General features: G+C 43.6%; 1 protein-coding gene across 1 annotated transcript in view; it reads left to right on the top strand.

The window, feature by feature from the left end:
* NSMCE2 (NSE2 (MMS21) homolog, SMC5-SMC6 complex SUMO ligase) overlaps nt 1-15,857 on the top strand; it is a 375,766-nt gene that overhangs the window by 173,627 nt on the left and 186,282 nt on the right. Inside the window, exon 4 of the mRNA XM_040354955.1 lies at nt 12,991-13,144. Within this exon, the coding sequence (XP_040210889.1) occupies nt 12,991-13,144 (154 nt within the window). The remainder of the gene's footprint in view (nt 1-12,990; nt 13,145-15,857) is intronic.

Consider the following 15,857-nt stretch of genomic DNA (forward strand, 5'->3'; position numbering starts at 1 on the left):
TGTACGTTTTATAGCTTCATTAAATTATTTCAATTCTATACAGAATTACGCTATGTGGCTTCCTCTATCCTCCTCTTTCCAAATGTCTATGCCACTATATGGGATACATTTTACACTTTATATTTTTTTTGACCACCCACTATAACCCATCGAGACATGGACTTAACTAGACCTCTGAAGGTATGCTATGGTAATGGCACCAAGCCATCAGTATCAGATCCTTTAGACCCCTTTCACAATGGGACCGCCCGAGCGTTGGTGCTGTTTAAAGCGGAGTTCCACCCATTTTTGAGAGGTGGTCGCAAACGAAAGACCACCTCTCAACACCTAGTTTTTGGCTATTTGAAAGTACCGAGTGTACTTTGATCCAGCCGGGCCACGGCCCATGACGTCACAGCCTCCTCTTCTGCGAGCTACCCCGTTGTCTTCTAGGACCTGTGTGTGTGTCTTTGTCTGTCTGTTCCAGAAGACAAGCTGGCCATTCATGAAGCATGGCCCAACTCGCACATGCGCAGTAGGAAACCGGCAGTGAAGCCGCAAGGCCCCACTGCCGGTTTCCCTAAGTTGGAATGGTGGCGCCGGCAGCCGATCTGATGGACGGATCGGCCTCGGGGGGCTGACATCGCGGGCTCCCTGGATAGGTAAGTGTCCTTATTAAAACTGTAGCTGCTGACTTTTCTAAAAAAAAAATTAAAAAATTGCGGCTGGAACACCGATTTAAGCGGCGCTTTTTCGGCCACTGGCGGGGCACTTTTAACCCCCGCTAGCAGCTTGAGAAGGGGTTAAAAGCACCTGTGTTTTTGGCGCTTTCGAAGCACTTTTCAGGCTGTCCATTTATTTCAATGGACAGGGCGTTTTTGGAGCACTGTATACCCAAAGATGCTGCTTGTAGGACTTTTCCTAATGTCCCGCAAGTGCACGCCCCAGTGTGAAAAGTCACGCTGAATGGGAGGCGGGTTTTCAGCATCACTGTGATGTGACCACTGGTTGCTCAGTTATTGGTCTTCTCAGAGCTAAGAGCAGTGACTGTCAGTCGCCACTCTCTGCTTTGCCCTCCAGAATTCACTGAAGTCCCGGGCTGGAGAAGGGCCAAGTGCAGCTAGCTTTGGGTCTCAGCCGAGCACTGAGAGCTGGAGCCAGGTGTCTATCAGGTAGCTGGGTGGATCCCGACAATATGGTTGGGATCCTTTCAGAGCCTGGAGCCGCACTCTAATGTCAGCTGACAGATGGCTGATTCTGGGTCACAGGAGAGCACAAGAAAGTGCACTGCTGTGACCCAAAAGAAAAGTATGGCCAAAAAAGCTTTGGTATACATCTTTTAAGAATTAATATATAAATGCATGCTATGCCATAGGACTATCCTGGCAGTTTTGCCTAATGTGAGTTTACTTTACGTTCCTGTTTGTTAGGGGAAGGTCTGTGTGTGACAGCCTGGCGCCTCTGGCTGCATCCATTTGATTCCCGGTTACTTTGTGTGTTTATTAATTGGGCTGACTACTTCTTCCTTCCTCTGTTAGATAAATGGAAGCCCACTTTGCACGAGGGGGATGATGTGCTTTTTCCTAGGCTTTTAATCTGCTCTTTGTCAGAAGCCAGATTGAGTCATTTGTACCTTGTACAGCAAATGTCAATGAAAAAGGTAATGAGGAGATGGCTGTTAAACTAAACAGCCATTTTTAGTTTTTAACATAAAGATGCCAGCTATTACTTTTGTTAGCTCTGATGCCCTCATCTGTATATCTGTGCCTATTTTACTGCACCCTGTCCTTTGTGTTATCTTAAAATTAACCCAGTAACTTCAAGTATTTAAACATCCTTAACAATCGATACATGAGCTTTAAAACTAGTCCTTACTGACCACTGTAGCTACAAGTGCAGTTGAGAAATGTATCCTCCTAGTTCATAACAAAAGCAGTGAAGTCATTAAGGTCAGCAGCTCCGCTCCCCCTCCCAAAGCTCAGATACTGCTGGAAGGGTAGGATTAAGGAGAGCTGGGCTACAACTGAGCCATTGTTGGGAAGGGAGGCAGGGAGAGCTGAGCTACTTTTGGGAGGCAAGAGCTGGTAGAACTAACCGAAGACTGAGCCATTTGGGAAGTAGGAGCAGGGTGAGTGGAGCTTCTGCTGGGGGGTAGGAGGAGGGTGAGCTGAGCTTCTGCTGGGAGGTAGCAGCAGGGTGAGTGGAGCTTCTGCTGGGAGGCAGGAGCAGGGTGAGTGGAGCTTCTGCTGGGAGGCAGGAGCAGGGTGAGTGGAGCTTCTGCTGGGGGGTAGGAGCAGGGTGAGCTGAACTTCTGCTGGGAGGTAGCAGCAGGGTGAGCGGAGCTTCTGCTGGGAGGCAGGAGCAGGGTGAGTGGAGCTTCTGCTGGGAGGCAGGAGCAGGGTGAGTGGAGCTTCTGCTGGGAGGCAGGAGCAGGGTGAGTGGAGCTTCTGCTGGGAGGAGGCAGGAGCAGGGTGAGTGGAGGTTCTGCTGGGAGGCATTAGCAGGGTGAGTGGAGGTTCTGCTGGGAGGCCGGTCGCAGGGTGAGTGGAGCTTCTGCTGGGAGGCAGGAGCAGGGTGAGTGGAGCTTCTGCTGGGAGGCAGGAGCAGGGTGAGTGGAGCTTCTGCTGGGAGGCAGGAGCAGGGTGAGTGGAGCTTCTGCTGGGAGGCAGGAGCAGGGTGAGTGGAGCTTCTGCTGGGAGGCAGGAGCAGGGTGAGTGGAGCTTCTGCTGGGAGGCAGGAGCAGGGTGAGTGGAGCTTCTGCTGGGAGGCAGGAGCAGGGTGAGTGGAGCTTCTGCTGGGAGGCAGGAGCAGGGTGAGTGGAGCTTCTGCTGGGGGGCAGGAGCAGGGTGAGCTGAGCTACTGCTGGGACAGAAAAGCAGAAGGAGCCAAGATTCCTCTGGGAGGGGGGAGAAGAAGCAAGTCGGGCTGTGCTGCTGGGTCATTTTTTGGGAGGGGATAGCTAGGTAAGCTGAGCTGCTGAGAAATCAGCCAGTTGCGTGCTTCTGTTGATAAATACTGCATCTTTGATCTTAAACTGTTGCTTGGGGACCACCTATGTCTGAGGAGTGGGTGCTAAATGTGCCTTGTTTTCAATTCCACGTTTCTGAGGGTTCTGATGTGCAATTAAAATAAAGGAAAATCTTGATAGTGGGTTAGATACAAGCTTTGTAAATCTTACCCCTTTCTGTTTGAGGCTTGTAAATTGAACATTTTCAATAAAAATATTTGAAAAAATAAAATAAAAAATAAAGTAAAAATACTGTAGGGAAGTAGAGTAAATGATCAGGGGCCGGATAAGACATTGACAACTGTGCAGGTCAAAGTATTGCAGCAGTGTAGTCCTGAAGATAGATTAACAAAGAAGCAAAGTTGGAAGAGTGAAATGCATTACAGAACATATGATGCAGAGAAAAAATATAATGAGACAATAGGCTAAAATTGGAAAGCTTAACAAAGGGATAGGTAGCTTTATTTTCAGCCATCTAACAGTATTTTTCAAATGTCATTGGGCTCAGCAGAAAATAACTGTCACTTAATAAATAATAAAAAATGAGCTTTGTGAATTGCAACCAACATAGGAAATCAGCCATAACGTGTCATTAAATATTGAATGAGAGGTATGAGGATCCTGCGATACCGAGTTTTGTGATTGATTTTTATGGACTTTGAGAGCCTTACCACAAATTCGTTATTGAAAAAAATAATCAATCGGACATCAACCAAATGGTGAGTGGACCACTAAGAACCCCCCCCCCCCCTCCCCACCCTCAAACCGTGTTCCCACTACAGGTGTGATTGGTATGAAAGTTACGCCGCACTTCAAGACTTCAACTCAAATCTCCTGCCCACCGGTCATGCCCCTCTGACATATTTTACCCATACCCTCATATTACCCTATGCTTAAGCCCAGTGTGGGTAAAACATGGAACAGGGGTGTGACCAATGGGTGGAGAATCGAGTCGAATACTGCGGCCATACTGTATGCTATAATGTGCCTTAGATCAAGATTTGCTGTGTCTCTGCCAGAACCTGGATACAGAGGGCTAGATTCACATAGATCAGCGAATCTTTAGATCCGCGTGACCTATGTGATTTAAGATCCGCCGCCGCAAGTTTGAGAGGCAAGTGGGTAATTCACAAAACACTTGCCTCCAAACTTGCGGCGGCGGATCGTAAATTCAAATTCCGCGGCTAGGGGGAGTGTAGCATTTAAATCAGGCGCATCCCCGCGCCGATTTAAATGCGCATGCGCCGTCCGCGAATTTTTCCGGCGTGCATTGCTCCCAATGACGTCGCCAGGACGTCATTGGTTTCTGTGTAAGCGTAACTCGCGTCCAGCGCGTTTGAGAATCGGCGTACACAAACGACGTAAAAAAAAAATTTGACGCGCGAACGACGGCTATACTTAACATTGGCTGCGCCTCAGAAGCAGGGGTAAGTATACGCCGTGAAAACCGCTACGTAAACGTCGAAACAACACTGCGTCGGGCCCGCGTACGTTCGTGAATTGGCGTATCTCGCTGATTTACATATTTCTCAGCATAAATCAGCAAGAACGCCACCCGCGGCCATTTTTAATTTGCAGTTAAGATCCGACGGTATAACACAGTTACACCTGTCGGATCTTAGGCATATCTATGCGTAACTGATTCTATGAATCAGTCGCATAGATACGACCGGCCTAAGTCAGAGATACGATGGTGTATCAGGAGATACACTGTCGTATCTCTCTGTGAATCTGGCCTAGAGTGTAAATCTGGGAAACTGATACCGTGGATTTGTAACGGCACCGATCTGTTATGGTATTTAAAAGTGATCCACTGACCATAGAATTTCAGATCCACTGATATAGTGTAATGATCTGAAATCTGTCCCAAAATGTTATTGTCACTTAACAGCCAAAATCAGCCTTACAGTAAGTGTGTCTTCTTAGTAAGTTGATGGGGGGTAGGTATTTAGGTAAATTCCAGGCTTCTGTCACCAATGCGATGATGTTCACTAGTAGTCTATAGAGCTGGCGTAAGAGCCTCGAAAAATGTTGATATTGTGTTTTGCTGCGCAGACCTAAGCCCTAAGTGGGCTCTTCACTGTTTGTATTGCAAATCTTTAAGCTGCCTGTAGTAGTTGGACCCATTCAATTGAACTCGTTCACTCCTCCCATTATATTTTTGGAAAATCAACAGCTGCCTTGACCCAAATCATGATAACATGATATTTGGATTGAAGTCTGTCATTTTGTTCATAATGCCTTTTAATACCCACCTCTTTATACTCTTTTTACTATCCTGTTGCTCTCCAAGTCAACCCAGTACAACGTTAATGTTGGAGCTTACATAGGATCCATAGCATTGTGGTGCTCCTCACATGATAGTGTTACAGACTTACTATTGGCTACTAGGTAACATGCTCCTGCATGCATAAAAGATCGGGGTATTTTGTGGTGGCTCCATTGTCATAGCTCCCAACTGTTGCTGTTTTCGAGGGACTGTCTCTAATTTGGAACAACGTCCCTCTTTCCTGATTTGTCCCTCATTTTGGTCTGATCTATATAGTTGTATATAAAATGCTCTTTTTATCCTTCAAAAAAGTGCGAAACCCTTCTTACAATTTCAAAATTGCTGCATTTGCTAATTTTATAGGCCCGTATAAAGGAATAGTAGTCATTAAAAAAAAAACACTTGTGGGTTTAACAATTTTGTACAATTCTCCTTTAAGGGGGCGTGACAGGGGGTGTGTCCTATGCCTACATACTTTTGCTAATAGCTGTCCCTCGTTCCCATCTCAAATTGTTGGGAGGTATGCAATGGCATGGTAGATCACGGGGGAAGGATGTTTACGTGTGGTGGGGGCTGGCTTTAAATAGTCTGTTACTTTGCCCTAAAAAAACATTGTGTTGCCTTCCTTTTTTTAAATAAATGTTCATACAATGTAAAGCCGGTTTAGGTAGAAGTCCTGAATCCTACCATAAATATGTCCGCCCATGCAACTTAGTTGTTAAGGTGCCACATCAACAAATGAAATAGAATACGAAACGCTAAATGATGGATGAGATTATTAAGGCACCACAAAAAAATTGTAACATAAAATACATCAATTTTTTTTGTACAAAACTTAAAAAAGAAACAAGATTCCATTACATCAGGCGCACAAAATAAAATAGAGTATCACATGCTTATCCCTGGTTCTAGGAAATTCACTGTGCGGCCAAACTTGCAGCCAAACAGCCTTTGCATAAAAAGTCCCACCCACAACCAGATTTCACGTGCCATTCCTCCTATTCATTCCCACGTCTGGGTCCGTATCATAGCAGCCCTACCTATTCAGAGGAGTTGGGCTCAAGCTACAGGAATGAATGGAGTGAGCAGAAGGAAAGTTCAGTAGCAACTGCCTGCTGCCAGGACTAATTTTGCAAAGACACTTTGGCATAGGGCAGGCGACACATGGCAAAGATCACTGGGGCTGATGGCAAGTGAAGTTCTCTTTTGTTATGCTTTTGTTTCTATATTACTTTTGTACTCTCTGATCATTATATAGTTTTTTTTATAGAAAGCATTTCATCACCCCCTGAAGAAGACAAAAAAAGTTGAAACGCGTTGCGACAGCAATCACGGATTGGGAACTTTGTGGGTCCCCTCTAGTGGATTGATCATAATCATGTGATACTCTATTTTTTGTGTGGTTGATATAATGGAACCGTTGGTTTTCTTTTTTAACCTTTGTACAATAAAATTGATTTATTTTACTTTGTAGGAGGAAAGCAGAACTTCCAGGAGAAAGACTCACAATGATGGTGAAAACCTACAAGCTCCATGCAGCCGGAGCCAATTAGTTTCTACCCCTTGTCTTTATAATTTGTAAATTTTGCTATATAGAGATTTTTTGGGGGGGTATTTTGTAATTCAAAACCAAAAAAGAGATGTGCATCCTGTTACATAAAACATATTTTTGCATAACCTGCAAAATAAGATATATAAATGGTGGTACTTCCTCACTGAGCTAAGACTGATACTAATCTTCCTCATCCGTTCTTTGACAGGCATTCAGATAAGCTCTGTATTTGTAGAAGTTTCTACCATAAACCATCATTTCTCAACCAGTGCTGCGTGAACCCCAAGGGTTACTTCTGCCTAGTAAACTTTAAGATGCCATAAAATTTTAAGGAAGTGATACATTTATATATACCACAGATCTGAGTATTTTACTTACCGTATATACTCAAGTATAAGCTGAGATTTTTAGCAAATTTTTTTGTGCTGAAAATGACCCCCTCGGCTTGTACTCGAGTCACATTTTTGCGCCTGATCTCCCGGACTTTGGGGACCCAGTACTGGCCGGCCGTAGGTCCTCTAGACCAGGGGTTGACAAATTTGCTTGGAATCTAGGAGCCAGCTAAAAAAGTTAGGAGCCAGAAAACGCGCCCCGTCCCGATGCGCAGAAGCGAACACATACGTGAGCAGCGCCCGCATATGTAAACGGTGTTAAAACCACACATGTGAGGTATCGCCACAATTGGTAGAGCGAGAGCAATAATTCTAGCCCTAGCCCTAGACCTCCTCTGTAACCCAAAACATACAACCTGTAGATTTTTTTAAACGTTGCCTATGAAGATTTTAAAGGGTAAAAGTTTGTCGGCATTCCACGAGCGGAGGCAATTTTGAAGCGTGACATGTTGGGTATGAATTTACTCGGCGTAACATTATCTTTCATAATATAAAAAAAAATGGGGATAACTTTACTGTTGTCTTATTTTTTAATTTAAAGAAGTGTAATTTTTCCCCCAAAAAAGTGCACTTGTAAGACCGCTGCGCAAATACGGCGTGATAGAAAGTATTGCAACGATCGCCATTTTATTCTCTAGGGTGTTAGGATAAAAAATATATATAATGTTTGGGGGTTCTAATTAGAGGGAAGAAGATGGCAGTGAAAATAGTGAAAAATTACATTAGAATTGCTGTTTAATGTGTAATGCTTAACTTGTAATACCAACAGCCACCACCAGATGGCGCCAGCTCACACAAGGAAGAGCTGGGGACTTCACAAAAAAAAAAAAAAAATCTTTTTTTTTTTTGACCACCTTCCAAGCCAAGTCGCCAGGAGGCTATTTCTAGTCGCCATGGCGACCGGGATTTGTCGAGCCCTGCTCTAGACCCCAAACACATGTAGCCCCATTTCTCCTCTACAAGTGTGCAATGTTTGTTGTCTGGCGGGCCTACAGCCGGGGAGCACCGATGTTTAAAACCCGGACACCCCTTCCATAGACTCCCATGTTAAACGTCAGTCTAGTCATGGGCACAGTGAGGCATGTTTACATAAGCATTTCCCCCTTCTTCCTCACCGTGAGGCGATCGCAGGTATGCCCGCGGACATAGAGTCCGCGCGACCCGTGGGCGGAGTCACGGAGCTCACAGCGGGCATACACATTTACAATGCCGCTTCTTAAAGGGGACGTATATATACGTCCTTCTGCCTGTCCGTGCCATGCTGTCGACGTATATCGTCGTTCGCTGGTCGGCAAGCAGTTAAGTACCCCCCTGTAGCCGGGGGAACGGGGAGGTGAGGGGGCCAATCCGTTCGTAACATGTTACACCCTGAATATAACATGTGACATGTTACAAAAAGTGAACTTATCCTTTAAAGCGGAGGTTCACCCTAAAACAATTAAATACCATTCCAACCAGCATACTGCCGACATGTACAGTATGCAGTTTTTTTTTTTTTTTTTTGCTGTACATACCGTTTTATTCTTTTTTCTTTTCTGACTCCCGCGGGGAATAGGCGTGCCTATGAAGGGGCGTAGATGATTGACGTGCGGCTAAGGCGCGTCACGCGTTCCGAAAACAGCCGGACTGGGACTCGGCTCTATACGGCGCCTGCGCACAGACTAGGAGCTGACTGCGCAGGCGCCATATATAGCCGAGTCCCAATTCGGCTATTTTTGGAACGCGTGATGCGCCTTAGCCGCACGTCAATCATCTACGCCTCTTCATAGGAACGCCTATTCCCTGCGGGAGTCAGAAAAGAAAAAGAACGATAAAACGGTATGTACAGCAAAAAAAAAAAAAAAAACGGCATATTGTACATGTCGGCAGTATGCTGGTTGGAATGGTATATAATTGTTTTAGGGTGAACCTCCGCTTTAAGCTTTGACAAAAAAAACCTGGAAGCCGATTGCTTTCTATCCAGAGATGCACCAAATGTTCCACTCTCCAGTTTTAGTAAATCAGCCCCACGGTGACAAGGTAAACCTATATGAAAGAGGAACGCGGAATACGTTTTGCTGGCTTTCACAAGTTATAAAAGCCATCTTGCAGTGCCTGCTCTTTTAGAAGTTTTAAAAAGGAATACGAGTTTATAAATGAAATGTTAACAATAAACCATTATTAAGTGTCAGTGTGCACTGACTGCATTCTAGTGTTGTCAGTGGACCTGTGCCAGGAGCTTATTGTATGCTGTCATAGACTGGCAGCTGTGTTCCCCATCCCTGACTGTTCAAACACCATGTGCTTCCATTTGAGGAAAGTCATAGATGTCAGCTTGACACATTGTGTCCTGGAAAGCTTTGTCTGCTTTTGAAATGTACCATTAATGCTGTTGAATAAGCGTAATCCCATGTAATCATCGATGTAACAGTTCTGTTCTTGATGGCGTTTTGAAAAGGCATATAGTTCTAGGTGAGGATGTAATGGGAAAACCTGACTCCTCCATGATTTATGTAAATACAGCGCAGAAGAGATTAGACAGCTGTACTAATCAATATGTATTATTCATATACATTCAATCCCATCAATTTTTATAGATACTGGAGAGTTAAAGGAGTCCTATGGTCAAAGCATACACTTTCATCTTATAACATCAACATTTTACAACAGTATTTTAATAGCAATACGATTTTTTTATTTTATTTCTGACCATTCAATATAAGCTTGCATGAAAAATCTATTTTCATGCCATGAATTCTGTCTGTCTGCTGGCCGTCTCTTTACACAGTTTCCTGGATTCCTTGCATGCTTTGCAGCTTCTAAATTTCTAAGAACTTCCTATCCCATGGTACCACTCCTGTACTGACTCCGCCTCCTGAAACTCCTCCTCTCAGCACCTCTGTAGATCAGAAGGCAGGCTCTGTAAAAGTTGTGACACAGCATTGCCTACCCACAGGGCCTAGTGACTACAGGTCACAGAATTCCGGGAAGAAAATGTGTGGGGATCTTCACAAAGTAAATTTTCAAGATCTTTCAGAATAGTAGTGGTAGGCTGGAAACAACTGAAATACAATGTGAAAATTTATGTATTGACTTTGAATTTTTACCATAGATATGCTTTAAATTACTGTATATACTCGAGTATGAGCTGACCCGAATATAAGCCGAGGCACCTAATTTTACCACAAAAAAATGGGAAAACGTATTGACTCGAGTATAAACCAAGGGTGTCCATCTGCGTGCCTCACTTTGCCTCACTGTGTCCATGTGCATGCCTCACTGTGTCCATGACTAGACTGATGTTTAACATGGGAGTCTATGGAGGGGGTGCCCAGCTTTGAAAAATTGGTGCTCCCCAGCCTTGGTTCCCCCAGACAACAAACTTGCACATGTGTAGAGGAGAAATGGGGCTACATGTGTGGCAAGTTCAGGGTCCAGGGGACCTACAACCGGACGGTACCGGGTCCCCAAAGTCACCAGAGAAATGACCGTGTAACATGGGAGTCTATGGAAGGGGTGCCCGGCTTTGAAAAATCGGTGCTCCCCGGCCGTAGGTCCCCGGACAACAAACCTTGCAAACTTGTAGAGGAAGAGTGGGGTCCAGGGGACCTACGGCTGGCCGGTACTGGGTCCCCTAAGTCCGGGAGATCAGGTGCAAAAAGGTGACTCGAATATAAGCCGAGGGGGGCATTTTCAGCGCAAAAAAAGTGCTGAAAAACTTGGCTTATACTCGAATATACGGTACCCCATATTATTTATTTTAGAAACTTTGGTGGCAAGGACTCTTGCATTTCCAGAATCATAGTCTGTCTTTGTATTTGCCTCTGTAGTTCCCTGGAGAGAAGAATTTAAACTGGGAAATGAAGAGACAGCACTGTAAACCAATCAGGTTACATTACCCCATACATGAATCTGGTTGAACGAAGGGGATAGAACAAGGCTGATCTCATCTGTGTTTTGCTGCTCCTTTACTGTCCAGTAACAGGCTCGTCCTTGACCAAACTGTTAACAGTAGAGAAAAAAGTCAGGTCAGAAACTGACTATGCTGTCTGCCAGGGTTGTCTGCTTTAGAAAACTATAATTTAGGTAGTGGAATACTGGATTCCAAACCTGGTGGAGGTTCTGAATAAATCAGATGATCGCTATAGTGTGGTACCTTTCTACTGCCCAATGGGGTTTCAGTAGAGTCCCTGGAAGAATCAACTTGTATGGAGAGAGAGGTTGAGAGCACCAAGCCAAAGGGATTGATCCAGATACAAATTTTTGTTTGTCAATAAAAGTACTGTCGAATTGGCAACCAACGCATTTCAGGGGTCATACACAAAATCACAATTAATCAGGGCACTCTGGTTAATTGACCTGCCACTACCCCCCTTGTTTTCCTGCCAGGATAGATCTGACAACAGCTAGGAAAGACATCTGCTTCACAAAGACAGTTGTCTCATATCTGAGCAATTTGTCCTGAGACAAGTGGCAGCAAAGAGGAATGGAACGGCTGACTTGTCTCCCCCCCGCCCCCCCCCCTGTATTCCTCTTGCTGCTGCTTTTCCTGGGAAAGTGCTCAGAGCCAAGACAAGCTGACCTTATGAAGCAGCCATCTCTTTCCTAGCTGTTGTCAGATCAGCCAAAGCAGGTAGGGGTTATTAGTGCAAGTTAGACCTCAAAGCTAGCGTTAGGAAGCAGCTTGCAACATGAGAAAAGATACTACATGTACCATATGAGACAAACCAGTGAAAAACAAAAAAATTATAGATTTTTCTTTAAACCTATAGATAAAAAAATGTATATGAAAGCAAAAGTAGAGTCATGACAATTACCCCTAATAGGACTCAATGCCATAGATACTGGGAAGTTGCAACTTTTCACTATACAAATAAAGTTCAGAACAACCTTTCCTCCATCTGTATAGAAACATACACCTTGGTGTATACTCCAGTGGTTAAGATGGGAAAGAACCCTAGAGGAAAAATGGCAGTCTGCCAGAGCATGTAATAATGTGTTGGAGACTCAGGTGCTTATGTATTGTGACGGCAGCCTCCAGAGATATACCAAGCCAGTGGGTGCTTTTGCCTACTGAAGTCCTCTTATAGATGGAATTTTAGATATGAATTGACTGACACTTTCATGTGGTTGTATATATTTTAAGTTGAAGACCCTTATGCCACGTACACACGATCGGATTTTCCCTCGGAAAAACCTTGGATGGTTTTTCAGACGGAATTCCATTCAGGCTTGGCTTGCAAACACACACGGTCACACAAAAGTTCTCTGAACTTTCGACCGTCAAGAACGCTGTGACGTACAACACTACTAGGAGCGGAGAAAATTAAGTTCAATGCTTCCGAGAATGCGTCGCATTGTTTCTGAGCATGCGTCAGAATTCTTCACGTCGGAATTGCTACAGACAATCGGAATTTTTTTCCGTTCGGGAAAAATTGAGAACCAGCTCTCAATCTTTTGCTGGCGAAAAATACCGACAGCAAAAGTGCGATGGACCATACACACGGTCGGAATTTCCGACCAAAAGCTCACATCGGATTTTTGCTGGCGGAATTTCCGACCGTGTGTACGCGGCATTAGGCCAACAGAAACGTGACCAAAGCATGCTTGGCTCGGTTGTTGATGCCAATGTTCTGATGGGGTTGGACATAGGCGAGCTCCTCGTTATCGCAGTTCGCTGAATTTGGTTACAGATCCATTTATGATGAATATACACTAACAGATCAGGCTTATGGGTGTTTTGCCATTTTACTCATATATGTATTTTGTTAGAATCCAGTTCATTTCATGTTTCCTTTTTTCCTAAATGCAGTTAAAGCGGAAGACACCGGAGGAGATCCCGAATTTGAAAGAACTTGTCCAGGAGAGGTATTCTACCTTGCAGAGCAAGAACACTGACGACGAACTGAGGCAGAGTGATAAATTTGTTCAGTTCAAAGAGCAGCTGAAAGGTCTAAGGAAGCAAAGTAAGGAACCATCAATTTTGTTGCTTATTACTTTTTTCGCCTGTTCTTTAGGCACCCTTTTGGAATCCTCCATTTATCTGGGGTTCCTGGGTCTTTCTACCCATGAGTCAAAGGTCATTATTTTAGGACTCTCCAGCTAATGAATATGTCATACTAATACATTGTCTGTGAAGCTTCATGGTCATCTACATTTGTAGCCAACAGCCAGTAGAATCATAATCGGGAATATGTGCACCTTTGTGATGACAACTAACAGTGATTGGCTTTTCAGAGCCCAAACCTTTCGTTGAAACAGTACTGACAAGAAGCTGAGCAAGTTAACAAAATAAAATCCTGAAGCCACAGGAGTTACGACAGGCATTGTGAAATTCCATTGTATTGGGGGGGAGATCATTCCCAGCTTCCCTTTTGCCTCGTTCGCTCCTTTCCAAATTCCTCTATGATATCGGTGGTTATGCACATCTAGAACCATATTTCACCACCCACTAGCAAGGAACTCCACGTATTCCTGACTTCTCTTATTTATTTAATGTAGAGCGAGATTTATTAATGATCACAGTCCTGAGAGATTCGAGTTTTAAAAAAAACATGGGCCCACTGGTGGTCTTCTCACAATAGGATAATATCATGACACTGTAGCACTAAAGGGTAACAGAAAGACCATACAAACTGCCACAAATGTATATAATAAATATATTGTGCTAAACCCAAAAAGAAATATGTATGTATTCAACTCAACAACAAGAAAAATTGTGAATGTGAATAAGAAAATAAGTGTAGCGCCAAAAAATGGAAGACCCACTTGTAAAGTGGATCTACTAGGACAGGAAACCCTAGGTCAATGTGTTCCTCCAAGTGGACCTCTTCCACTGAAGACGCACAAATTAACCACAACGGGGTGACCCGTGGGTGATAAAAATAAAGTTAAATATATTTATATACAATATCTATAAATAGCATCAACTATTATATGTGAAAGGTAATGATAGTGACTGTAGTACAATAACTCATACCAAAGAAAAAAGAAAAAAAACAAAAGAAGAAAATCAATAGGTAATTAACACAGCATGGGTATAAACTTATAGTTCTTAGGTGAATCAACACCATCAGTGTACTTCAGGTATCCCAAGGAGTGGCAACCAGAAAACACCTTCACTATGTTTGGCTGGTAAAATTACAAAACATAAAAAAAACTCCCAAATAGTAATACTACCTCTGTGCATTTGTGGGTAATCCACACAAAATTGGCCTGAAGCCCAGAAGTTAGTATATTGACGGTGGTATTGAACAACAAATAATCACAGTATATTTAGATGACAAAATATACCAATCATATACATGCTCAACCTGGACTAGATTGTTGGGTCAATGCAGCCCTCCCAAGATCGAGAAATTGTGAAACTCTATAAACAAAATTATACAAAAAGGGCGCAAACAGCATTACCAACAGCACTTTATTAAAGGATAAAAAGACTTCAAACTTACAAAAGCTTTGTACATAAACCAAAATCCAAAGGGCCTTTCACACAATGTAACGCTACTGGTTCAAAGTATGTCATAATACTAGCTGATGCATTTTGGGTGACAATGCCCCCTTCTTCCTGCTCTGAAAAAGGGGCTAGGTCCCCGAAACACGTCAACTTGTATTATGACATGCTTTGAACCAGAAGAGTAGCATTATATTTAAGACCCTTCCTGTTCTTGGTTTATGTACAACGCTGTTGCAACATTTGCTTTTGAGAGTATGTGCTGTTGATAATGCACTAGGCGTTTGCGCCCTTTTTCTTTGATCTTGTTTATAGACCCACTTGTGGTACTTAAGGGCAGAAGCTTAGAGACACTGACCTAAAGGTGTATAAGGAATTGTTTTTCCTTATGCTTTCTTTCCAAATTTGGAGATGCTGCAGGAGACTTTTTGTATGCATCAGCTAAAAAATGTAAACTAGTTAAACATTGAGGATTTTCAGATGATAACTGGAGCAGTGAGAAGGTGAACCACTATTTGTAGATCTCCTTGCTCAAACCTATATTTTAGGCTACGTCTAAATATAAACAGTGGAATAAAGGTATTTTCCAATGTGCTCTAGCAGTGGGGACCTTCACTTCAGATTTGACATTGGGTGGGTTTTCCTGCGGTGTCCCCATTTATGGTAATTATTGCTTTTGTTTACATTGTGTTAGGGCTCATTCACATCAGATATTTTCCAAAACACGTGTTAACAGGAGTTGCCTATACATTATCAGGGGTATTGCATTTTTGAAAGGCTCCATTCAGTTGATATGAATGGAAAAGTGGACACGTCAAAATTGCAGCATGCAGGACTTATTTCCTACCTATAGGAATTGTGTTTTATCACAGGGGTGTCCAACCTTTTGAGCCACATTGGAAGAAGAGGAATTGTCTTGGGCCACACATAAAGTACAGTAACAATAAGGACAGCAGATGACAAATGAACGATCACTGATAAAGATAATGGCCCGGATTCACGTAGAGCGGCGTATATTTGTGCGGGCGTAGCGCATCTCATATGCGCTACGCCGACGTAACATTGAGAGGCAAAAACAGTATTCACAAAGCACTCGCTCCCAACGTTGCGCCGGCGTAGCGTAAATTGTCCGGCGTAAGTCCGCCTAATTTAAAGTAGGAAGGAAGTGGACGTGATCCATTTAAATGAAGCTTGACCCCATGCAAATGATGGGCCGAACGAACGGC

This window comes from Rana temporaria, chromosome 5 (genome assembly GCF_905171775.1).
Source record: "Rana temporaria chromosome 5, aRanTem1.1, whole genome shotgun sequence".
NCBI classification, from domain to species: Eukaryota; Metazoa; Chordata; class Amphibia; order Anura; family Ranidae; genus Rana; species Rana temporaria.